Source organism: Camelus ferus, chromosome 7 (genome assembly GCF_009834535.1).
Source record: "Camelus ferus isolate YT-003-E chromosome 7, BCGSAC_Cfer_1.0, whole genome shotgun sequence".
Classification (NCBI taxonomy): Eukaryota; Metazoa; Chordata; class Mammalia; order Artiodactyla; family Camelidae; genus Camelus; species Camelus ferus.
The window spans coordinates 38959138-38984701 of record NC_045702.1 but is presented as its reverse complement, the minus strand read 5'-3'; the positions used below and the strand labels follow the sequence as shown (position 1 = coordinate 38984701).

Here is a 25564-nt window from a genome sequence, read left to right as displayed (position 1 = left end):
TTCGGAGAGAGGTCTGTCTGGAGTTATAAACTGGGAGCTGGCACAAAAAAAAGGTATTTAAAGTCATGAGACAGAACGAGTTCACCAAGGTCAGAGTCCTCTGCCTTCAGTCTGTCCACTTTTTTCATCTCCGAGGATGTACTTGTAGGTCAGGATCCAGCTTCTGCATCCTCTGCCCTGTGAAGCCTTGCTCTGCTGTCTCATGCGTGGTCACTGTACTCTCTTTTCCTACTGTGCTATAGCATCTACCATGTTCTATTGCAATTGGTATTTTTTTTTTTTAAAGGTTATCCTTTACAGCTAGACTGGAATTTTTTTATGGGGTAAGCACCATGTCTTATTTGCATTTGTAGCTTTTATGTAGCAAATGCTCAATAAACATATCTTAAATAAATGATAATGCAGTGACTCAAAATATGTTCAAGTGACCGGGTCCAGCCTGATGGGTTTGAGGAAGGGCGGCCTGCACTGAATCTGCCTGCTGTGCTAAAGGGAAGTGCCTTTAAATCATATGCTCCTTATTAAGGCAGAGTAAAAGTTGGGTACAATAAATAGTATTTAAGTTTTTAAGATTTCTGATGTCTACATATTGTAATAAAAACCAGACTTTGGCAATTTGCTAACTTAAAATATTTCTATTTTGCATAATATGTGGCTGGACAATAGACCATTAGATACAGTTCATGTTCCTTTTCATTTGTTTTTAAAACTATTATTCATTTGTTTTATTGTATTAGCAAATGAAAGAGACTGTTCATTTTCTGTCCCTGTTGAGCTGTATTTCAAATATTTTCAGGTTGCTCTTTTATAGATTAGCCTTCTCAGAAAAAGAGAAATAGATGAAAGTTTTAATTTCATAGACTACTTAACCTTGAAGTTGCTGATTCAAGTGAATTGTACATTGCCTTTGACCTTTTTCTTTTGGGATATACTCTTATTTTCATTGATTTGTAAAAGTTCTTTACATATTAGATGAAACATATAAAATTGTTTTTATAGGTCAAAACAATTGAATATCCATAACTATATATGGTTCAACTTAAATTATGTATTTTATGTTAGTTGCCGGGTTTTTCCAGTTTGTCTTTCATTTTTTTTCTTTTTACCATGATGTTTTTTTAAGCATATAACAGGTTCAGATTTTTTTTTTTGTGCTTTGATTTAGAGATCTTTTCCTTTGTAGTTTCCTCTATTGCTTTCTTGTAGTAAAAGTTCTTTCTATCCGAAGGGTGGATAAATATTTTTGTAGTTTCATATTTTTAAATTTAACTTTTAAAATCCATCTAGAATTTTGTTTGAGTGTATTGTTAAGGCAGGGATCAGTTTACTGAGTGATGAAACGATTATTTTCAGATTCTTGAACTAACTCTGTTGTTTAATTTCATGCTCCATTGTTAAAATCACAAAATTATTATATGTCCTATGAACATAACATTTTGACCTTGATTCTTCATACAATACATTATTCTGGTGCCTTGGTTTAGCTAATGTGCTTCAAGGACTAGTAACAATATAGAGACCTTAATTTTGGCAATGTTAACTCCACTTTAAAGATGTAAGTAATAGGGTACACAATACTTGATTTACTTGATGGCTTCTTCCAACACAAAATTCTGTCACTCACAAAATTTTACACATTAACTCACATGGACAATATTTATTGTTAAATAAAATGTTCTTTAAATAGAAAGATTAAAAATTTGTATTGTGTTTTTCTTTTATACTGAATTTGGGCTTTATAGTTAAACTGGGCTTAACTTCAGCAACAATATATTTTAAAATTTGTCCTTTGCATTTAAGATACCAAGTGATGATATTACTTATTTATTAAGTAGTGCTATAGGTCTGTGTCAAAGTGTCTGTCCCATCATAGATGTTTTAGACAGAAATTTTACTGATTTAGTCTGAAGTTTTTAGGGCTTGTGTTTATGTTCCTGTGGAACAAGACATGCAATGTTAAATGAATTTGTCTATAGTCTAAATTTCTGATCTAAATCTATATAATCTAAATTATATGTAATGACTCTGATACCATTGATAAGAAAAAAGGTAAATTGCTTAAGTTTTGTAATTTACTGTTAAGACATTCTGGTGACTGCTGGTAAGCTCTTTCAACGAGGGAACACCCCGACTCCTCCGTTTTCCACTTGGATACCTCAAATACCTGTAAAGAATTTTTTTTTTGAGAGGCTGAAGAAATACATGTATACTATTATTCAAACTCTTCGTATCTGAACTCATAAACTTAATAGGTTCAGATAAATTTTTAATTAAATCCCTGTGTCTAAATTGTTGCTATTTGCTGTCTAAAACATTGGAGTGAAACTGGTTCAATAATAAACTATCCAATTCAAAGAAATAAATTTGGAAGTGAGGTATATTTGTACTGGCTCATGCTAGGTTTCCAATATAATGGACCAATCAAAGAGTGAAGATGATATAGAAATACCCTCTGGTTTCAAGGAACCAGTGATCCCTGCATTATCTGAGAAGCTCTGCCCTTTAGCATCCTAGAATCTTCTTGGAACTCATTGGGTTCTTAGGCTTTAGTAGGTCTGGGTGGAATGAGGAGCAGACTACAGTCACAACTCAATGAGGACGGAGGTTTGCTCTCTTGAAATAGGCTTGTCAGAACTGGAAGCTGGGATTTCCACTGCCACTAGGTGGCTTCAGTTGCCTGCAAAGAAAGGATCAGGCCCAGAGATCCTATGGGGGTGATAACATTTTATTTTAGGAAAATAATTTTATTTTGGGAGTATTTATTTTCTGAGCTAACTTGACAGAACCAGTTCGTTAAACTTAAAGGCCTTTGAAGATCATCTAGTTTCACCTTCTTATTTTATACATAAGAGCATTTAGGAAGACTTCAAGTTGACTCAGCTACATGGGGACAGAGTCAGAGCTACAACCCAAGTTCCCTTTTTTCAGTTTTCAAGCTGTTAAATTAGTGATACCAATATAGTTTTTATTTCTCTGAAGTCACATTCCAGGGTTATGTATAGGCCCTGGAGAAAGTGTACATAAGCATATCGTATTGAAGGCAGGTGGTAAAGTGGTTGCTGGTGGTCACCTCATGGGAAGGATTGAGCAATGGTAGTATCTACTCTCAGCCAAGTGAAGCTTTTAGGTTAATGATCTGACCACTTGCTGTGACCCAAAGTTGGGAAGTTTTAAAAATTCTTGTTTTGAATACTGCTTAGACCCTTATATATACCTTGTTTCCTTTTCTTCAGGTGAATAGCAACATTTTTTTCAAGTTCTTTCCTTGCTCAAAATTTTAAAATTGCTTTTGATTAATATTTAACCTTTAGAACAGGGTTGAAAACTTTTAAAAAAATCAAAGGCCATTAGAAACCATAGCAAAAATAAATTTATTATGTATCAGCTCAAAATGACTTATGACAATGTTGAATTTATTTTTCTCTGGGCAAGCTAGAGAGGAAGCAAATAGTGTTCATCTCAAATACTTTTTATAGCAAGTTCAGAAAAACTTACAAATTTAATTTTTAAACATTTTATGCTGAAATTGTCTATAACTTACATATTATGATTAATTTCTAGAGTATAACGGAAATAAGTGAGCCTAAGAGAGAAGGAAAAGGGAAAAAATTGGGGGGGGGGGAAGCGATAATCAGGATGAGAAGAGTGATGGAGAAAGAACTACTAAATGGGAAAATGGTTAATTCTATCTAAGAGTGAAGGGAGAGAGAGAACAGACCAGAGAGCTACTTGAGTAGGAGTGTGTGTGAAAGGAGCCAGGGTGGGTGAACCCAGGGAAAGAGGAGAAAAATGAGTCCTAAGGGTAGAGAGAAGGAAAAGGAAAAGAGCAGGGGCACATTTCTCTTCAAGGCCTCCCAGGGCTCCCTCCATTTCCCTGGATTGTTCTGTCTTCCCTCCTCTGCCTCAGCCCTGGTCTTTGGCCAACCAGCAGTCCAGCTCTTGATCCATTGTAGCTCCACATGTGTTGTTCACTGCTTATTATGAATCTGCCAAGTGGGAGGTGCAGTGAGGATTAAATGATACAGTACCTGAAAAAGCTCTTAGAGCAGGATTTGCCATGTAGTTAGGTCTGTGGTAACAATTAACTTCCTCATGTGATGAATTGTAATGTGATGAAATGTAATTGGGAGTACTTTTATAAATACAAATCATGTTTGAAACATTGGAATTGAATCTTTGATGTACAACTTTAGAAATAGATATATTATATAGTCATTTTCTTAATGGTATGTTGAGGCTGAATTGAGTAAAAATCTAGTTGGTCCAGTCTAAATCCACTGAAAATTTTAATCATGTTTGATTTTCTCTTCTCTTTATTGTAGTGATTTAAAGGGGGTCATAGTCACTTTGAGTGATGATGGTCACTTGCAGTGTTCATACCTGGGGACAGACCCTTCTTTGTTCCAAGCTCCAAAAGTTGAATCTAGAGAACTAAATTATGATGAACTTGATACAGAATTGAAAGAACTTCAGAAAATCATCAAAGATGTTAACAAATCACAAGGTATCTCATTTGCAGCTTTTTATTATTTAATTTTAGTATTCATTGTAAAATTCATGTTATTTTGTACATATTAGTTAATTTTCTCCCCAGGCTTAATTAAAGTTATTTTTGTAAAAACAGCATTGCTTTTTAACACACTAGGTCTTTGTGCTTAATTTGTATTTTATAGCTTCTGAAAAGTATGTCCCATCTAAGATAGTACTTTTGTTAGTGTGCTTCAGGGACAGTGCTATCTAGTTTTTTTTTTATACTCTGAGAAAGGAATAAGTGTTTCTTTGGGTAGTGGTTTCAAGCCTTTAGAGGAGCATTAAAATTCAGAGTGGTCATTTATTAACTTCTAATATCCTTGAAAAAATTTTAGTTGCTTCTTTTAAAAGAAACCAAAGCAGGACATGAGTTACCACTTTGTTACTAAAAATATAGTCATTTGCAGCCTAGCGATATAATTTATGTTTGTAGTTAATTAGCCATCCAAATGGAGTGTAGCCTGCGGTATGCTGATTTCTAATGACTCAGAGGCTGATGATATTTTCAGTTCCTGAGTTTTGAATAACAATATTATCTTACTTTGGGATTCACAAGGGTATAATTTTATTGTAAATTAAAAGGAGAAACAAAACACCAATGCTGCAGTTTGAGTTGGACATGTGAAAAGCATTACTTTAAGTTCCCTTCTCAGGGTCAGGTAAAAGTATTTTTTTAATGAGAAAAAATATGGACTATTTTCACATAAAAGAAATGTTAAAACAAGTAGGAATAATAAAAGAAGCAGAGCATCAAAAGCCAACCAAAACAACAGAGCCGATTTTAATCCTGGTCCAATCACTTTCCTAGATTTATGTATTTTTGAGTCTATATTGTGAAGAAGGATTCAGAGAAATTTAGATAATATATTAAAAATATGAATATTAAAATAAAGTTATTATGCTTTGGTTTCACAAGTTCTCTTAGAAAGTTTTGAAAATAAACCAGTGAAACCGAGGTCTTTTAAGTACCTCCAATTATTTAAAAACCTATTTGTTGTCAGCACCCACCATCAAATAGAGAATGGTTAAAATTAGATGTGTCATAATGCAATATACACATTTTTCCATTTTTGATACTAGTGTTTTGGGATTAATGGAATTACAAGTCTCATTTTGTATTTAAAAATGTAACTGGGGAAGAGTGACATATATATGAAACATGAAATTTCCGGAGTTCGTTAAATAAATTTAATGTGGCTTTTCACTCCAAATTTTGTGTCTTGAGATTTTGCCCTTTCCATAAACAATGTGCTAATGATATTTTGATTAATACTTGATTATATAAAACGTTTCTCAGAAAAATTCCTTAAAACTAAAAGTTATTTTTTGGTGGCCATAGTGATGCCCTTGGGTGAGAAGGGTTAGGCTGTTTCACTTGTCGTTACCTTGATTCTTCTGTGTATCTTGAAATAACTGCTAATTAAGCTAGGGATGTACCCATAGGCTTGGGTGCGAAGTTTATTATTTACAAAACCTCGAAGTTAATATTTGAAGTTCTTGGCTCCTTCTGTGCCACCATCATTTGGTTTTATTCCTAAAAAAGAAACAAAGAGAATCTTTTAAAAAAGAGAGACTTTAAAAGTATTTTATTTCTATATATGGAAAAAATTTTGTACTCTCTACACTTGTAAAATTGTGGCATATTTGTTTATTAAAATACCTGTAATTATATAAAAGCACCAAATAACTTCATTACGGAAGATTATGAGAAGTTAAAACTCTAAACTTTTTGATGACCTCGTTATTCGTTTAAATGCCACCTATTTTAGTACAGTGACTTTAACCTGCAGAAAAACTTCACAGTCTTGTGGGTTACGTTCAGCACTTAAAGCTTTTTAAAAATTTCTTCAAAGCAAGAATTGCAGCAAAATTTAAAGCCAATTTAAAGAATACATTTTGTTGTACACATGGTGTATATTATCTACTGTAATAAAAGTGTTTTTGAAGCTGATTTTATGTGTGTAAGTTATATGAGGAATGTATGTTGTAAGCAAGAAATTATAGTAATAATTTCTGTATGGCTCATGGATTTTGAAGCTTTTCATACTCAACTCATTAGTGAGAATTCTGCCTAGCATTTCTGTTACCAGTAGTCAACAACGTCTGTCAGTAGGCATTTTCAAAAACAGAGTTTCCTTATAATTTAGACAGCTGATATGTTCTTAGGTGGGTGGATATGAAGGAATGGGTACAATATTGAGGTAAATTCCTACACAGCATAGTTGTGTCTTCAGGAAGGGAAAGAGAGACGTTAAGACATGGGCATATAAATGGAAATCTGCACCCCATTTGAAATGTGTCTGGGATAACTAAGTTGCTTCTACCATTGAGTAATAGGAACTTCTGTACTTGGTGCTCTTGTTGAAAGATGTACTGTTCAAGGTTGTGTCTGGCTACACATAACAGAATGCCCAAATAAGGTGACTTAAACAAGGCAGAGGTTTATTTCTTTCTCATGGAAGAGAAGTCCAATGATGAGCAGTCTAGGGTTGATTTGGCAGTTTCACTGTCATCAGGGAATCCAGTTCCTTCTCACCCAGGGTCCAGGATGGCTTCTGGAACTCCTGCCCTAACATCTGCAGCTGAGTCAGCTCCCTTAAGGATCTTTTCTGGAAGCCACACCCTGAACAGCTTCTACTCACATCTCACTAGCCACTCAAAGCTGCAAAAGAGGCTGGGAAGTTTAGCATTTTAGCTCAGCACTTTGTTGCTTAGAATAAAATTGGGTTCTTTTTCAGTGAAGAAGAACTGAGGAATCATTACTGGGTGGGCAAAGAACAGCCTTTTGTACTCTCATTAAGTTATGGAAATTCCTATTCCAAGTATTGCAGTATTGGTGGGAATGCCTGGTGGCAATTGTAAGCAGTTCTCTTTGTGAGACAGCTGATTCATGTAACATCATCCAAGTGCTTTCTATATTTTCAGTCAGTCATCCTCAGTGTATGGGGAATATTTCCCCTCAGGGTCACAGGGTGATTTCAGCAGTTTCAGGCATTATGTGCAAATATGATTTTCCAGGGAAGTAGACAGATATTTCTCCTAAGTCTGCCTTTTTACTAGGGAGGAATAGTTTTCTCAGAAGCACGTTCCAGCACCCCCACTTCCACCTTCCCTTACCGCACATCTGCCAGGATTAGGCCCATGCTCATGCCTTATTATGTCAGGGGAATGAAATCACCGTAATTGGATTTGACCAAACCAGTGACTTTTGAGGTGAAGGTGAATGCCTCAACAGAATTAGCGCTCTGCCACAAAAAAGGAGGGAAGAATGGATGTTAAGTGGGCAGCTAGTTATCTGTCATTCATATATATATATATAATGCGTACATATTATTTATGTTTCTTGTTTATTTAGGATGTCTTTTACTTGTTCATAATATTTCATTATGGACTATACACCCTTTTTAAGTTGTGAAAATAATATAAATGTGGTAAAAATAATTCAAATAGTACTGAAAGCGTATATCCCAGATTTCTTAGTTTCACTAGATTATTTAAAGCTAACCTTTATTAAGAGTTTTTGTGTATTCTTTAGGAATATTTTCCTGTTTATATAATTATTTTTACACGAATACATGCATATTAGATACACTGTACCACATCTGGCTTTTTTTTTTTTATCAATAGCGTATCTTGGAAATCTTTTCATGTCAGTGTATAAAGATGTACAGCACTCTTATCTATAGTTTTGGGTTTTGGACCATTGCACAATATGGATATACCATAATTTAGTTAATCATTTCTCTATTAATAGAAATATAATTGAGATTTAGGGTGTTTTTGTTTTTATTTTTAATAACCTTCAGCAGCAGAGAACCTCCTTGGGCATGTCTGGGAGTATTGGATAAATGCTTGGGAGTAGAATTGTTAGGTCACAGGGTATGTGAATTTTACATTTTTGGGGGTGAATTTTACATTTTGATAGTTATAGCCAATGTACCTTCAAAAAGGTTGTACTCTTTGGGCTTCTACCAGTAGCTAAGGAGAGAGCATTGAAATTCCTGATACTGGTCAGCCAATGGATCACATCTTAACTAGCATCTTTGGAGAAAGAGAGTTTTTCTTTACAGTAATGTAGAGGGGAAAGAATTAGCATCAAGCTTTTCGCTCTGTAATGCATCAGTTTTTTCAACTTGTGAGTATATTTATGAGGTTGTCTTTTGATATATGGTATAGAAACACCTTAAAACAACTATATACAGTAAGTTTTACTTTATAATTAAATATCTTTTTTTTTCTTTTTAAATTACAGGTGTTTGGCCCATGACTGAGAGAGAAGATGACCTGAAAATCTCTGCTATGGTTTCTTCTAACTTTGACTCAGTATCGGTAGGTGTTTTTGCAGCTTTTAAAAGGGTTTATGATAGTGGTGTTCTCTTATAAATTGGGATTAAAATGTATTGGCTTAAATTCCAGGCCTCCAAATAGGAACTTTAGGGAGGATAACAAATTTTAGGGTTTGTTACTTTCTAGAAAAAAAAAAAAACCACTTCTAGACTCTTAGTGTAATAAGGAGTTCCTCAGGCAGGATTTCTGTTTAAAAAAAGGGATGGGAGGGGAAATGGTAGAAGAGCTTTCACCATTACTCTGAATCTACCTTTTTTTTTGTTTTAAGCTTTTTTTAGTACTAGAGTATTGAGATAATCCTAATCCAGATGAATAATAGTGACACCAGTAGATTTTTGTTGAAGGTTCAATGAGATAATGTTTATGAAACTCATAGATCAGGGTTTGATAATTTATAGTCTTTAATACACTATGGTTGTTATGCTGGGGAGTAGTTTAAGAATAAGCAGTTGGGTGCTCAGTGTATATTTGCTCTATAAATGAACAAATAAAGCTGAGAAACAAGACAGATGAAAAAGGGACTGTCCTTGGTCACATTACCCCATCTCTTTGTTTAGTCTTCTGTAAGCACTTGTTTAATTATGATTGGTTTTGTCTCACTGCCTGCAGTTTGGGCAGAATCTATGAAGTTTATCTATATCTGTACCAAAAGTTGATCAGTTTTGACAAGTGATTGAGTTTATTGGTTTTACTATATTTGGGGTTCATGTCATATAATTTTGCTTAGGAAATGACTTCAATATTTAGATATCAAAGCATAATACAGTAAGTAGTTTCATAAGTTTTTTAGATTAATCTTAATATAAACAGCCAACTCAAGTTGTGATAAAAATCACGTTGACATTGCCGTAGTATAGTAAGTTGCGTATACTTAAAAAAGTAGGACTGTATATGAAAGAAACATTCACCCATCTGAGTCATATAGTAGAGGCACTGTTTTAAACATTGGATACTCAGCACACACCATTTCTCACTCTACCTGAAGGGTGTAGTCTGAGTGGAACATTTCTGCTTAGTTAGCTGACAAATGTACACACATTTTCTTGCCTTGGAAATGATTCTTTTTTTCCTTTGGGCAACTTATATAATTTTTTCTAGGTTCTCTTAAACATAGGGGCTATTTGGAATGAGGAGTTCCCTTTCTGTTCTTCAGCAACTTTTGATCTTAGCTCTGTACTGTAAGACATATTTCCCTATTGGTAACCTGGACTGCTGTTTCCTCTTAACTAGGTGTCTCTTTCCAGCTTCATTTCCCCTGTCTTACTATTTTTTCCTTCTTAAGAGATTCTTGAGAGTATCGTATTCATCCCATTGGAAAACATTAGTCCAGCAATTTATGTAGCTGTGGTGCCATAGTGTCTTCATATAGCCATTTCTCTCTGGCTAAAATTTTATGTTTCCAAAGGACTGTTGTCCTTAAAATATCTAGGTGTTTAGACATGGATTGAAAGGAGTGGGAAACAGGAGATGTTGGTTTTTCTTCTAGATCTGTAGACAGCTAAATGTAAAACATTTCATAGATTTTAGGTAATACTAGAGCAAAAAATCCTGGCTTAATATTTTATTTTCAATCATTATTATGAAAGCACACATCCAAAAAAATAATATAATTTGTGTTAGAATAGGGTCTTTTATAGGAGAGACAAGCATCACTGTCCTATCGTCTTGATTGAGAAATTGGATCAGAATTCATATATAGTTTCCTGTGGAATCATAAATAGAATGTGAATCTCTTAACTCTTAATTATGCTGATGACCATTACATCATAGTGATCCCCATTGCTTAGGAGTGGCTTAGTTTTTCTTAGTAAAATAATTTCAAATAGGTTAACTTAAAGTACAATGGATTTATTCATTGGTTGGATAGAGACTTTATGATCTTAATTGTTCCCTTAGGAATTCATACGGGTATTATTAGAAAATATGTTACACCTTGATCTTATTCTGTCATAGAGCATTTTTTCTCTCCATCTACCACTCTAAAAGTAAGTTATAAATTATAAGGAAGTGTTTTCTCTCTTATATTCTGAATTCTTTAAGAGATGGTGGTACCAGGTAACCTAGGCTGATGGTCAAAGACTGAAAGAGTTTATGATATGAGCTAGTAAAAAAAAAATACACTCCTACTTTTGTTTTATTTTCTAGGTGCAAGGCCCCTCAATCTTTATATCATTAGTTACATATTATTAATCAGAATAAAGTGTACCTTTGGCAAGTTGAAAATACAAGGACCTAAAGGAATGGCATAATATTTATCAACAAAATACACAGAGGCCTTCTTTTATATACTATAAATAACAAGTTAATAGAATTAATTAGTTTCAACTTTTAAGGAAATTTGGCAATAAAGTAGTTTGATAATAAAGTACATCAAATTTTCTTCTCTTTTTTGGTAGGTTTTTAAATATTAGCTCATGACTTTCCAAATGAAACTATCCAAAAAGCCACACTGATTCTTTTATTCTGTCATTAGTGTGATAAATCCTTTATAGTTTTTTCTCTGTTTTGGTGGTAGGAAGTATATACCACACCCACTGTGTTTATTCATTGACATGTTGTAATGAAACTATTCTTTCCTTCCTTCTCTTCTCAATTCTGTGTTTACAGCAAGCTACTGATGTTGAAGTGGGAACTGACCTTGTCCCTTCAGTCACAGTGAAGGTATCGTACCATAGTTCTAGACTGTGATGTATAAAACAATGTCACACATTTTATCACATCTGTCACCCTATAAATAGCTTATGGAAATGTAAAACAAATGCTTGGTGGCCAGAAGAACTAATAGGTGTTTTTCCAAAGAGGAAATCAAAATGGCCAACAGACACATGAAAAGATGTTCAAAATCACTGATTGTCAGGGAAATGCAAATCAAAACCACATGAGATACCACTTCATACCTGTTAGAATGGCTATCATCAAGAAGACAAGAGACAACAGGTGCTGGTGAGGATGTGGTAAAAAGGGAACCCTTATACATTGTTGGTAGGAATGTAAGTTGATACAGCCACTATGGAGAACAATTGGAGGTTCCTCAAAAAATTAAAAATAGATATACGGTGTGATCCAGCAATTCCATTTGTGAGTATAAACCAAAAGAAATGGAAACAATATTTCCAGGAGACACACACACACACACACTTTCACATTTATCACAGAATTATTCACAAAATAGCACACAGTGCCCATCAATGAATGGATTAAAAAGATGGTACATATACACAGTGGAATATTATTCAACTATGAGAAAGGAAGATATCCTTCCATTTACAACAGCATAGATGGATCTTGCGCACATTATGCTAAGTGAGATAAGTCAGACAAAGACAAGTACTGTATGATATCACTTATATGTGGGAATAAAAAAGTTAAACCTGTGAAAAACAGAGTAAAATGGTGGTTACCAGGGAATTAGAGGGGTTTAAGAGTGATGGTGTTCATTACAACTTGTAATGAATAGTAAACTAGCCATAGAGATCTAATGCACGGTATAATAAATATAGATAATATTGTACCATAATTATGTAATGTGATAGATATCACTACATTGGCAATCATATTACAATATATAAATGTATCAAAGTAGTGCTCTGTACATCTTAAACTTATACAATATTATACATCAAATTTATTCAATTAAAAAAAAGATTTCTTGCTTAAAAACTTAAAAAAAAGAAATACCCAAACACTTGAAATTTATAAGTTTTCCTCAGCCTTGGGTGGTAAATAATCTTTATTGTTTCCTACAAATATAAAACTGATAATTGCATTTATAGCAATATGTGTATAATACAAAAATTGTTATAACTTACCATTATTTAAATATGTAGTATGATTCAGGGTCTTTTTCTAGAAATAATATTTAAATATGCTACAAGAATTGTGTCATCACATTCATAATAGACCAGTTGATTGCAGTATTTTATATATATATATATATATATTATATATATATATGTGTATATATATATATATACACATACATACATATACATGAATCATATGAATGTTAATAATCTTTCTTCTATGTATGATTATGTGTGTGTTTGAAAAGAATACCCAGTCATCTATCTGCCATAATATTAGCTTTAAATGGATGTATTTATAGTAAGAAAATACTAAATGAAGAAGCCACAAAGTAGAGTAGTGACAAATTGATAGTCCCCAAAAAATAGAGTATGAAGGATGTGGTTTTGGTTAAGATTTTTAGTCCTGCCATTGTAGAATTTTAGAACTAAGACTCCAGTGTGAACCCTCTTAAGGCATTTAGATTAAAGTGTGGTAATCAGTCAGCACATTATTAAGCTGAAAATATTTATCACTGCCCAGACGTTGGAGCCAGGGAAAGTTGTGGATCTTGGCGATTCGCTAAGTCAAAACTTGGACGGGGCTTTATATTTTTTTAGATTATGAGTTGCTGTCCTTGGAGGAGCTTGACAGGGCACCAAGCTTTACCAATTGTGTTCGCTTACACTGGACCCAGCGGGTGGCCCAAGTGTGGGGATCTTTGGTAGAAGTTGAAGGGAGCCCAATCTTATAACAGTTTCCTAAGCTAATTTTTTTGGATTCTTGCCACTGGAAACAAGGGTGGTCTTTTCCCAGTCTCCCTTCCCTCCCCATCCAATCAAAGGCTCTATCTCATTAATACTTCTGAGTCTGGAAAAGCATTAGTGGCAAGAAATCAAACATTTAAGAAAAAAAAAAAAAACCTACAGAGTTCCAGGAATGATCTATAGACTTTTGTGTAGGAAAATCTCTTTTATATCTATCTACTGATATTGTTCAGACACATACATATAATAATTCAGAAGCGCATTATAAATTGCAAAAAGAAATCCTATACCTAATCCAGATAATATTGCTCATGCTAATTTTCCCCTCAACTACTAGTTATTGCTATAAATAAATAAATCTTTCCCTTCCATGCAGTTCTTAGGCCTTCATGTGTAATAGCCACCTTAAATGATGGCATGATACTGCTGGAAACTTCTCTTTCATTAGTGGAATTTAACAATGTTTGAGAATGACTAAGTCACAGCTCTCTTCCTTACTGCTTTTATAAGAGCACAAGAAAGAATGCAACATACAAGGGTTGCACAAAATCAGCTGGACTTACATAGCAGACACCATGACTTCCTGATTCTGCGTGACAGTTCCTATACAAATTTATGTTATAAATCACTCCTTATAGCCTTTTATAACAACAGCAGCCAAGATATATAACCATGCAAGTTTCCATCATAATAAATCCTGTTAATTGAGAAAAATTTTCCATCCGTTCCAAGTGAATGAAGATGTGGCTACCTTGAGTATGTGTGCGTGATGCGTGACCATCTATTCCAGGCAACTAAGGCAGAGTGGTTGTTCATACCTGGCCTTTGGAGTCATATTTATATATCTAGGATAAAAATTTGGTATTATATTTCTTAAGGATCATATTTCATTTTGTTAGAAGTGGAAAATAGCATGGAAAATTCTCCTGTTAATGTTTTATATTTTCCCCATAATATTCTATAATTATTTTTCTCTTAAAATATGAGGTTTATGATTTAGCCAAGTCTTTAACTCTTTTTTTGGCTCAAACACAAGTCTTCTTTGTTACTGTAGTTATTTTCGTCGCACATCTTCTTGAATCACGTTTGAAAATGACTAGTCCATTGTTGGGATTCAAAAAATCTGTGTATGAGAGTTATCACCATCGATCTTGTATCTAAACTAAGTGTAAACACTTGTAACAATGTAAAATTGTGCATTTGTTGTCTAAGTACACATTATTATGCCAGGCAGAGTCAGAATGTTGGCTCTCATATAAATGGCTTATTACAACTTTGAGGATTTTTCATTTTCATTTTTAAAACTAACCTCTCATGAGATGTTCCTGGTCAAGTTTTCAACTCTCTTGCACATATTGGCTTGACGGTCTTCGACGTGTTATTTAGCTTCCCTGAACCTCTATTTTAAAACTGTAAAATGGGGGTACTTTTTCATTTGCAGAATTGTTTTGAGACTTAAGCACAAGCTGATTAAGAGCATGGGCGCTGGATTCTGGCAGACAGAAATTAAATTGTGGTTCTTCCACTTATAATCAGAGTGGCCTTGGGCAAATTATTTAGCCTCTCTGAGCCACATTTTTCTCTTATGTAAAATGGTATATAGTGATAGTACCTGTTTCACAATATTGTAAAGATAATGATGAGTTAGTGCACATAAATAATTTATTGGTTCCATGAATATAGAAGCTGCTAATGATTATTATTAATATTATTAATTTTATTTAAAACTCTATGTACAGACTAGCCTATTATTATTAATAACAAAATATTTAAATTGTATTCTATTTATTTAGTGGAATAGCTATTTGAAAGAATGTTGTCTATACCACATGCATAGTTTCTTCTTCCCATGATTACCATCAAGGTTGTATTTAAAAGGTATTGGGATTTTTATAATGGTCAGACATCATTAAGGAAGCTTTGTTTGTGGCATGCAGATATCCCCCATGTATTTCCAAGGCTTATAAAGTAAAAATTGACGGTTCATTGTTCATTTGCTGTGTTTATTGTATTTATTTGCATCAATAGTTGTCCTTTAAAACTTTCACTGTGCAAGTCAAAATTTTTATGCTTATTTTTAAGTTGTAAAGAATACCCACAACATTTAAAACTAATACAAGACATTTACTGAATCTAATTATGTGTCTATAATGTTTGTCAGCCAGTTGTATGTTCTTATATATTGTTTCTCTCTAAAGTATGTGTGTGTGTGTATGTAAAAAATATATATATTATATACATGTATAATTAAGGATTAATTGATACATTCCTTTCACCTAACAGAAAGTTCAAAATGACTTTTCTTAAAAATTAAGTATGCCCTTGCATTATGTCAGTTAATAATGAAATGTATCTCTCTTGTATACTAGAGTCTGGTAACTAGACTGAACTTCTCTATAGCAAAGGTGCCATATAGAAGAGTGCTTCTCAACTCTAGTTGTACATAAGTATCACCTGGGGAACTTTAAAAAAATATCAATAGCCAAGTCTACCCCTAGAGATTGTAACTCAGTTGGTCTAGCAACCCTACCTGGCTGATGACTGGTAAATCTGGCTTGCCATTTGGATGAACTCATCCAAAGGAGACTATTCAAAGGGACTGGGACTTTTAGGAGACAAAATTCAAAGACAATGTGCCCAATAAAAGAGAGATCTTTAAGCTTTTTCTTTGATACTCTGAAAATGCTGCCCCTAGAACTGTGGCCCAATAAAGATCCTTGGGCCTGATGGATTCTATTGACATTCCTCCTTAGGGGGAGTGAGAGAAGTTGTGGCCTTCTCTACTCATACCCATCCTATTTCCCAGCCAAACTGTTACCCTAGAGTTCTTAGCTCTTGATTCTAATTGGAGTGGGAGAGTTTTCTTAGCATCATGAACCAGGAGCACGAGTTTGGAACTGCAGCCAGCTTAGAAATGCAGCAGTCAATAGTGCCATTCTTTGATATTTTCTAGAATTAGTTATGTCATATATTTTTATGTCAAGTCTTTAAAAGAAAATGTAGTGCTTTTATATGTATGTATGTAAACTAGTAAATATCTACCTAGTAAGGAAATCTTTAGAGAGTAATTAACTTGTGCAAAAGGTAATGTACTGATATTGGATAAAATAAATAATTCATGATGTCATATCTATACTTGTAAAGAAGAATAGTACTGCTATGAACATGTGTACAAGTTTTTGGGTGGACGTATGTTTCATTTCTCTTGGCTTAGAATTGTGAGGTTCAATGGTAAATTTATGTTTAATTAAAAAAAACTGTCAAACTGTTTTCTTGAACAGCTATACCATTTTGTATTTATCAGCAATTTATGAAGGTTTTAGTTTCTCCACATTCTTGCTAACACCTGTTTTTGTCTGTCCTTTTTTTTTTTTTTTTTTTTTTTTTGGCAGGGGAAGGTAATTAGGTTTATTTATTTAAATTTTTTTAAAAAATGGAGGTACTGAGGATTGAACCCAGGAGATTGTGTATGCTAAGCATGTACTCTACCACTTGAGCTATACCCTCACTCCTTCTCTGACCTTTTCATTACAGTGTTTTATTGGATGTGTAGTGGTATCTTGTTGTGCTTTTACTTTGTGTTTCATGTGGTTAACGACATTGAGCATTTTTTCATGTGCTTGTTGGCTATTTGTACATCTTCTTGGAGAAAAGTCTATTCAACTCCTTTACCCAGTTTCTAACTGGGTAGAACATTTAATCTACTACTTATAACCTGTAACAGCTCATTTTTTTCTTAGATGGTATTTCCTAATTATTTGCTAGTGATTTTCTAAAAGTAGTTGTGATATTCTATTAATTTGGAAATAATGCAGTTTTCTGTTAATAACAATTTCTATTTCCTTAGATCACACTACAGAATCAAGTGGCATTGCAAAAGATCAAATTATCAGTCTATGTGCAACCACCTTTAGTATTAACTTGTGATCAGTTCACCTTTGAATTTATGGGTGAGTGCTGTGCTTTGTCTTGAAGTCTATCATGGTGTGAGGTTTTTTTAACTAAAAAATTTTTACTAGTGTGTTTATTTCATGGCTTTATTTCTTATCTGAGTAGTGAGACTGGTGTCTTCCTGAAATAAGCAATTGTGTTGTTTTGCTTATATTTTCCCTCTAAACATCAAGTTTGGACATTCAGTGAATGGTTGTTGAACTGAAGTAATTACAGATTTTCAAGCACTTTTCTTAACTACATGGACTGTAATTGTACTTAAATACTATATTTTGGTAGGCTTTTTATTGATGTTTCTCTAGTGAGCTATTTACTGAATCAGTAATGTTTGAAGAAAGAATATTGGCTTTGGAGTCTGGCCTGAATTTGAATCCTGGCTCTGACACTCACTCGATGTGTAACCTTGGGCAAGCTACTTGAGTAATTACTTGGTGCCTTAGTTTTTGTTTTTATTTTTTTTAATCTGCAGAAAGGGTATAATGATACCTGTCTTGCAGAGCTCTTTGGAGGATTTGATTAGAAAATGAATCTATGTAAGATACCTGTAATAATGCCTTAAAAATAGTAGACAGGTCATAAATGGCAACTCTTAGTAAAATTTCTTTGCATAAAGTCTCTCAGCCCCTACCACTTATATCCAAGGTGTCATTAGTTCTGTTAAAATGATTTCTGAATTATCTGTGAGTCTTTTTCTTTCTTTGTTTTACTACCGCTGTTCAGCTGGGAACCCTGTGTCTTAATCATGAAATCAAGAACATCTCTCTCTTTTTTCCATTTCTGTAACCAACCCTTACCTGAGTGCCCAGCAGATAGTGGGAACTCAAGGATTCGTTGAATCAGTGAGTGAATGGTTGAATGGTTGAGGTAAACTTGTAGGTGATATCTCACTTTATTTTCTAATTTTTCACAACACCTTTAATTTGTCTGTCTAAAATATTCTAAACAATTAGTTTTTCCAGTTAAAAACCTCTTACAGCTCTCTAACGCAGGTTGGAGATCAAATACATGAATATAGAAGGCTGTGCACAATCTGCTAAGTTGCTGCAGTTTAACTAAGTTACATTAGTATCCACCCACTTCCATTTCCCCCTGCAGTCTGTGTTCTAGCCAGGATAAAATATTATTCCGCTCTTTGAAATTGTCCTGTCCTTTGTCGATATTTTTCTCTGTTCATGCTGCCTGTTCATCTGAGTTAAAAGAAAGTGGTATGGAATGTTAGGTACCTTGTTTTGAAGTCAATTCCCAGCTCAGTATTAGCTGTATGACTTTGGGCAAGCTTCTTACTCTCTCTGAGGCCAGTTTCCTCATCCACCAAGAAACAGAGGCAGTAACAATACTCACTTTGTAGGGCTGTTGTGAGGATTAAATGAGTTAAGCCATTTAAGTGTGATGTTAAGTGCCTAAGACAGTAGCTGGTGTGCAGTATATACCTAATTTTAACTGTTGTTAATGATAATTGTCTAAAATTATGTAACATATTATTTTTACATTGCTTATAGCACCAGAGATGACTAGAACAGTAGGCTTTTCCGTTTATCTGAAAGGAAGTTATACACCACCTGAATTGGAAGGAAATGCTGTTGTTTCTTATTCCAGACCAACAGGTAAACATACAGTTGTTCATGAATTTACAAGCCTAATCACTTTTTTTAAATTATTGGAGTTATAAGTTAAATGTTTAAGTGCTTAAGATGGGAAAATACATTGTAAAGTATTATTAAACGAAAAAATACCCTTTCTTAGTGTTAAATCAAATCGTATGTCCAAATTACTTTTGTATGTTATGAATAATCAGTGATAAGTCTACTTAGCTGATTTCCATATATAATATTCGATTCTATCTCTTCAATTAATAGCAAATATGATATATTTTTATTCCTACTAGAAGAATGGTATCTAGTCAGACTTCATGTATTTGAACTAAAGAGAAAAGCCTCATCTGAATTAGTGAAAAAGACTATTATAGGGTTACTTTAACATTAAGGCATATTAAGTCATGTTATCTTCAGTCCAGTTGAGATTCAATTATTACAAATTTCAACTTAGTTGGCTTCAGTTTTATAGGGGTTTTTTGTGTGTGTATTTGTGTAGTGAATTTTTCATAGTAACAGTTTGACAATTAGTTGATTGATAGAATAAGAATAATAAGTCATTGCTTTTTTAAAAAAAATGTTTCAACATAGTGTAACTGATAGGGTATTTCGGCAATGTTGCATTTCTGTTTTCTTAGTTTAGAAAGTTTCAGAGATGCCTTATTCATATTACTTTCTCTCTGTTGATGTCCACTTTGTTTATCTAGCAATGTTTTTAATAATTGTAGTTCTTATTTTGTCTAAGTGAATTTTCTGTTTTATGCATTGACAACTCTATGCTTGGAGGTGATTTTATAACTGTAGTTCATGTTTTCAGAATCTGCTTCTTCTGCTTTGTAAGTTATTTTGCTTTAAATTATTTTAAAGAATCATTTTTAGCCAGAAATGATCACTTTAATCATTTATCTATATTTTCAAAATTTGGGATAAATAAATATTTTATGTTTAAATGGCTTTGAGAAAGCTGGCTTCAGAAAGAAATGCAAAACTTCCATAAGGGATCAAGGAATGATGGACTTTTTAGTTGGATACTTATGAAAAGAACACTGAAATGTTCAGTGCTATTTTAATTTTGAGTTGTGAAATAAAAAATAGAAAATGTTTGGCTAAAGTCTCTAGATCATTTATGATTAATTGAAATCAATAACAGACGTTATATACTTTTTATCCTTGTTACACTTTGAACATGCAGTTGTAGAGACTGTTGATGTCTTAATTCAACTAATTATTTCATTTATTTCCGAGGAAAATAGTGATACTGTTGAAAATAGAATTTAAAAAAGAGAAATGGATTACCTAGCAAGTGGACAAAAGGCTTAAAAATACATTGTAAAGTTATAGAATCATTCTGTGAGCTTATATTTGCACATACCATTTTTAGTTGTTATACTTTTCTAAAGACAGAATTTAAAAGATTATAAATTATTACTAAACCAAAGAATGTAGGCATTAATAGGTTGAAAGTTAATTAGAAATTAAAATAAAACAAGTCTATAAAAGTAAAAGAATACTAAGACAAGCCAAAAAAAAAAAAAAATAAAGACCTTACTCCATAGTAGTCTACTGACTAAAGTTATAATATAAGCAAGACTAACTGGAATATTAATATATATTTAGCCATTCATTCACATTCCCCCCCCCCCAATTAATTTAATGTTCTTGAAGTCATTTACATATTCAGTCTGGTTTGCTTTTGGCTAGATCATATATGTTTACCTCTTTTGCTACATTTACACTGGAATAACACCCTCTCATGGACTTCTGAGAATGGAAGTGCATTTACTCTTGTTATATTCTTCAATTGTGAATTGACTCATCTTTATTGGAGGTTTATTGAAATCATCTGTGAGAATCTTAAAAATTTTCATTTAAATTTAAGCGATGTGTATTAAATTTGTGTTGTAATTTTATGACAGATAATTTGTTGCATTCTCCCTCCCCTATCCTTTTTTTGCATTGCCTCGGATGGATAGATCGAAATCCTGATGGTAAGTGAAAAGATGCTTTAGAACAAAATGAATGCCAGAAATGAAATTTGATCAGTTAGCTGAATTGATATTATACCATGAATGAACTCTTTTGTGGACTGCTGATTGAACTATAGTAGCCTTGTTAGGGTGATTCAGTGCCTTGATCTGGCTGTGGAGAAGATAATAGATGTTTCCTCTTACAGAAGCTTGTCATTCATTATTAGTTGTTTTATTTTATTTATTTTTTTTATTTTTTTAGATTAAAGTATAGTCAGTTACAGTGTGTCAATTTCTGGTGTAGAACATAATGTCCCAGTCATGCATTTATATATGTATATTCATTTTTTAGAGGTTATTATAAGATATTGAATATAGTTCTCTGTGCTACACAGAAGAAATTTGTTTTTTTAATCTATTTTTATATATATTGGTTAACCTTGGCAAATCTCAATCTCCCAAATTTATCCCTTCCCACTCTCTTTCCCTGGTAACTGTAAAATTTTTTACTGTGTCTATGAGTCTCTTTTGTAGATGAGTTCATTAGTGTCCTCTTTTTTTCTTTTTCTTTTTCTTTTCTTTTTTATTAGATTCCACATATGAGTGATATCATATGATATTTTTCTTTCTCTTTCTGGCTTACTTCACTTAGAATGATGATCTCCAGTTCCATCCATGTTGCTGCAAATGGCATTATTTTTTCTTTTTTATGGCTGAGTAGTATTCCATTGTATAAATATACCACAACTTCTTAATCCAGTCATCAGTCAATGGACATTTAGGTTGCTTTCATGTCTTGGCTATTGTAAGTAGTGCTGCTATGAACATTGGGGTGCATGTATCTTTTTGAATTAGAGTTCTCTCTGGATATATGCACAGGAGTGGGATTGCTGGATCATATGGTAACTCACAGCCAGCATTATTAGTTGTTGTAGAGTCATGAGAATGATTTTTGGAAAAAAACCAAAGGTGTCTTTGACAACTTATTTCTGTTAAGTCATTGGTGATTTGCCTGTATGCTCTGTTATCTTACTTCACTTAAAAAGAGTAATGAAAAAATTCTGAATTCAAAAAAACAGAATTTAGAATAATTCTGTTTTCTATATACCCCAACAGATTCACCTCTCTTTCTGATCAGAATGCCATGTGTACTAATTCTGTGGGCCGATCCCTTGTCTTGTTTAGAATTTATGGGAGAATGTCATCAAGGGCCTGACCCCTTGAACTTGCCTGGGTCAGTGCTGTCACCATTTTGTTTTCCCCAAATCCTCTGTTTATGACTCTGCTATAATATTTGTCATAATATGAATTTCATTAAGTTCGTTCCTTACGTTCCCCTAGTACATTTTGAGCTCTTTGAGAGCAGGGTTCAAGTACTTACCTCTGAATTGTGCAGTATCTGGATGCATGACAGACACTCTAAACGTATTCCCTACTTTGATTATTTTTTCTCCTAGACGCAAACTTGGTGTGGTGGTTTGTCTTAGTTTCTTAGCCATTTTAAGATAAATATTAGATAATACTAATTAATTGGTAATAATTAAATAAAATACTCTAAAATAATGGCCATATTTACTCATATAGTTTTGTGGTGCCAGCAACCTGAGTTGCATAGTGTAGGGAGGTTAAAATATATTTATATGAGAAATATTTTAATAAGAGTAAGCTTTTAGTATAATAACATAAAGTATACTTGTCAAATTAGAATTTGGGTTATTAAAAATGATATTATTGGTAGTGAATATTTATATTTTACTTTGCAAGGTTGCAAGTAACTGATAAGATTTTGCAGTAACTTTTGTAAAATACCATATTATTATTTAAATGATTTGTTCTGAGCTTTAAAAAATCAGCAAAGGTTATTATTGAAAGGAATTTATTCCCTCTTACTATAAATTCATATGAAACCATGAGAAAAAAAATCACAATATGTGGAAATTTTAATATTTTAATGCAAAGCTAAAGCTGGTTTTAATAATCTTTTTTGATATATTTTAAAATTATAAGTAAGCTTCAAGGAGTAGAGTTGAAATATTCAGCTTCACCTAGTAGGCAAGAAAATAATATGTTGCCACTTAGATCTTACACACAAGGCTTCACATTTCAAAGACTGTTCCATTTTATTGGCCTGATCTGTGCAGGCTGTACTGCAGAGAAGCAGTCCCTGCTTTTACATGTGGAAAAAGAGAAGCAAACGAGGTTTTATGTTGTCCCATAAGAGTTAGTCTCCATTATTTCTGCATTAAAGTTACATGACATGGGCAGTGTAAAACATGACTGCAGATGGAGCACAGTACGGAGCCAGACATAACAGGAAGAGATCAAGGAAGTTCTGGCTACCAGACATTGCTACTGCTTTGGGGTTCCTTGTTTTCAATATGAAATGACTCTAGCAGACCCTTGGAAAGAGTTCTAAAGGCATTATATAGGTGTGTAATATATAGATATAGTTATTCTACTCTGATATATAAATTCTTTTTTCTTTTTTTTAAAAGCACATTTTGGCTTCCCTCTTGACAGTGATACTGGACTCTCGGGTGTACCGGGGTAATTAGAATTCTCTTCCTGGAAAAATTGTTCTGTCAGGAGTGATTTCGATGTGAATTTTCCCTCTAAATGTTAAATAATTTTGTGATTAATTGAACCATAGTAGTTGGAATTATCCATTTCCTCTAGTAGGCTAGAAGGGGAAGTATTTGAAGGAGAAGTAATTATATTTAAAAAAAAAAAACCTGTAGAACAAAATTACTCTGATGAACAAGTAGGCCAATGAGTATTATAAGTGACCAAAGTTTTCTTCTCTCTCAGAGTAATACTCAGAGTAGAATAAGCCAGATATAGAGACTGTTTTACCAACTACACAGAGAAAATATCACTGATGGTAGGCAAAGGTAGGACCAGTTAGGCTCTTTCAACTAAGTTGAAAGCTATCCTACTACCAACCTTGGAAAGTCTTTAAATACATGTAATTCTTTACTTCCTTATTACAGATGCACATAAGCATACACTCACACATACCTCTACATGTCTCTGGCTTCAGGTTCTTAGATACAGTTCTAACTTGAAGAATAATTGGTAGCTAAATTTGCATTTCAAGTTTCTTAAGAAAATGTGAATCTCAGAAGAAATGTACCTCTGATAAATCCCATGCCTAAATACTAGAGATTATATTTTGAAATGCTTAGGTTTAATTTGATGGAAAATAATATAAAATACTGGCATTATAAAATTTCTTTTTAAGGATATGGTTTCCTTACTCTCTTTTTTCCCCCTAATGGTAAAACTTTTCAAGTTGCCATCATTTAAAAAATAACCATAATCATTTTATTAAGTATGAGTGTCATCATTTTTCAAAGTAATGTTTTCCAAATGTCCTGTGAAACAGGTTTACAATTACTGGAGAGAAAAGAAATTCTGGAGGGGTTCTACAAATCTGAACAACTGCAGACCATTGTCCTAGTGTGTGATATTGTCATTAACTGACTTAACTGAACTGTGAATTGAGTTATAATGTATTTCCCTTCTTGGGTTTATTAGTGCTTGCAATCCATTTGTTTTAATTTCTGAAAACTTACATACACCAACAATTTCTTTAGCTCTAGGTTCTTGAAATTTTAGAGTAATAATCTTCAAATATATGGACTCAGTAACATAAAGCTAGTGTTGCTGATCATGGTTTTTTTTTAACACAAATTCAATCAGTACTTGGTCCAAGTGAAGTAGAGCCACAGTTTTAGCAGTATAGTTTTAGAAGAACATTTACAGCCAAACTTTGTTAGAACAGTTAGCTCAGACTTCGATTGAAAGTACATAAAAAATAGCTTCTCTTTGTGCATGTGCAGAATCGTCAGAAGATGAAGCAATTTTTTTCCCTGTTACTCTATTCATTAAAAATGAAGGAAATGGAAATAGGTTTCAGTTTCCTTGTTCTTTCCAGACTGTATCTATTAATTGAGGCTGCAATTTATATATTGCAGAGGAAACATATTAGTAGATATATTTCCATAATTTAGGGATATATGGAATATATGCAGTTGGAAAAAATAATGCTTTGTACTGTTTTTTGTGGTGATATTGATAGCTGTGGTTTGAGCAGTAGCTTAGATCATGTTACCATAATATTTTGAGTCAAAACATTTCATCATTGTAAAGTACAAATACACATGCCTCTAAAACCTTACAGAATGTCAGGAAATAATACCCTGGGATTTTTCTGAAGAGACACCAGTTATAATTTGCATCTAGGATTCCAGGAGAAGTGAATTTAACATCTGTTGGTTATGAGCAAAAAATGAGCTATGTAAAATTTGATGGATAATAGATTATGTTGAAGAGAATGACAAATATGCTCCACATGCTCTGAAAAAGTATTTAATTGACCTCATATATCAATATGCTTGCCATTGTTGATGATCTTTCACTATCCTAGTGAATAAGTAGTACTGAAAAGTGTACTCCCAGCTTGGTTGTAGAGTAAACCACACAACTCTAATTGGCATTAACAAAATGCATATTGCTAATTCTAGGAATCCTACTTTGGGATCACGTCTCTGAACTTTACTGCTTCTGCTTTTGCTATTTTAAAGCTGCTCTCTGACTCCACTATAAAGAAATAAAGGAACTATTG

The 25564-nt window shown here is 33.2% G+C and overlaps 1 protein-coding gene across 19 annotated transcripts in view; it reads left to right on the top strand.

Annotated features, from left to right (window-relative positions):
• The window catches only part of BBS9 (Bardet-Biedl syndrome 9), a 622708-nt gene that overhangs the window by 142124 nt on the left and 455020 nt on the right, over nt 1–25564 (top strand). For 18 of the 19 annotated variants that reach the window (XR_004321417.1, XR_004321414.1, XR_004321412.1 and 15 more), the window contains 6 exons: nt 4323–4504; nt 8783–8859; nt 11485–11538; nt 17275–17377; nt 18878–18982; nt 20944–20958. Coding sequence is in view for 11 of the 19 variants with exons in the window: in XM_032483738.1 (XP_032339629.1) it covers nt 4323–4504; nt 8783–8859; nt 11485–11538; nt 17275–17377; nt 18878–18982; nt 20944–20958 (536 nt within the window). In the remaining 8 variants the exon portion in view is untranslated. The remainder of the gene's footprint in view (nt 1–4322; nt 4505–8782; nt 8860–11484; nt 11539–17274; nt 17378–18877; nt 18983–20943; nt 20959–25564) is intronic. The other variant, XM_032483739.1, reaches the window with a different exon arrangement.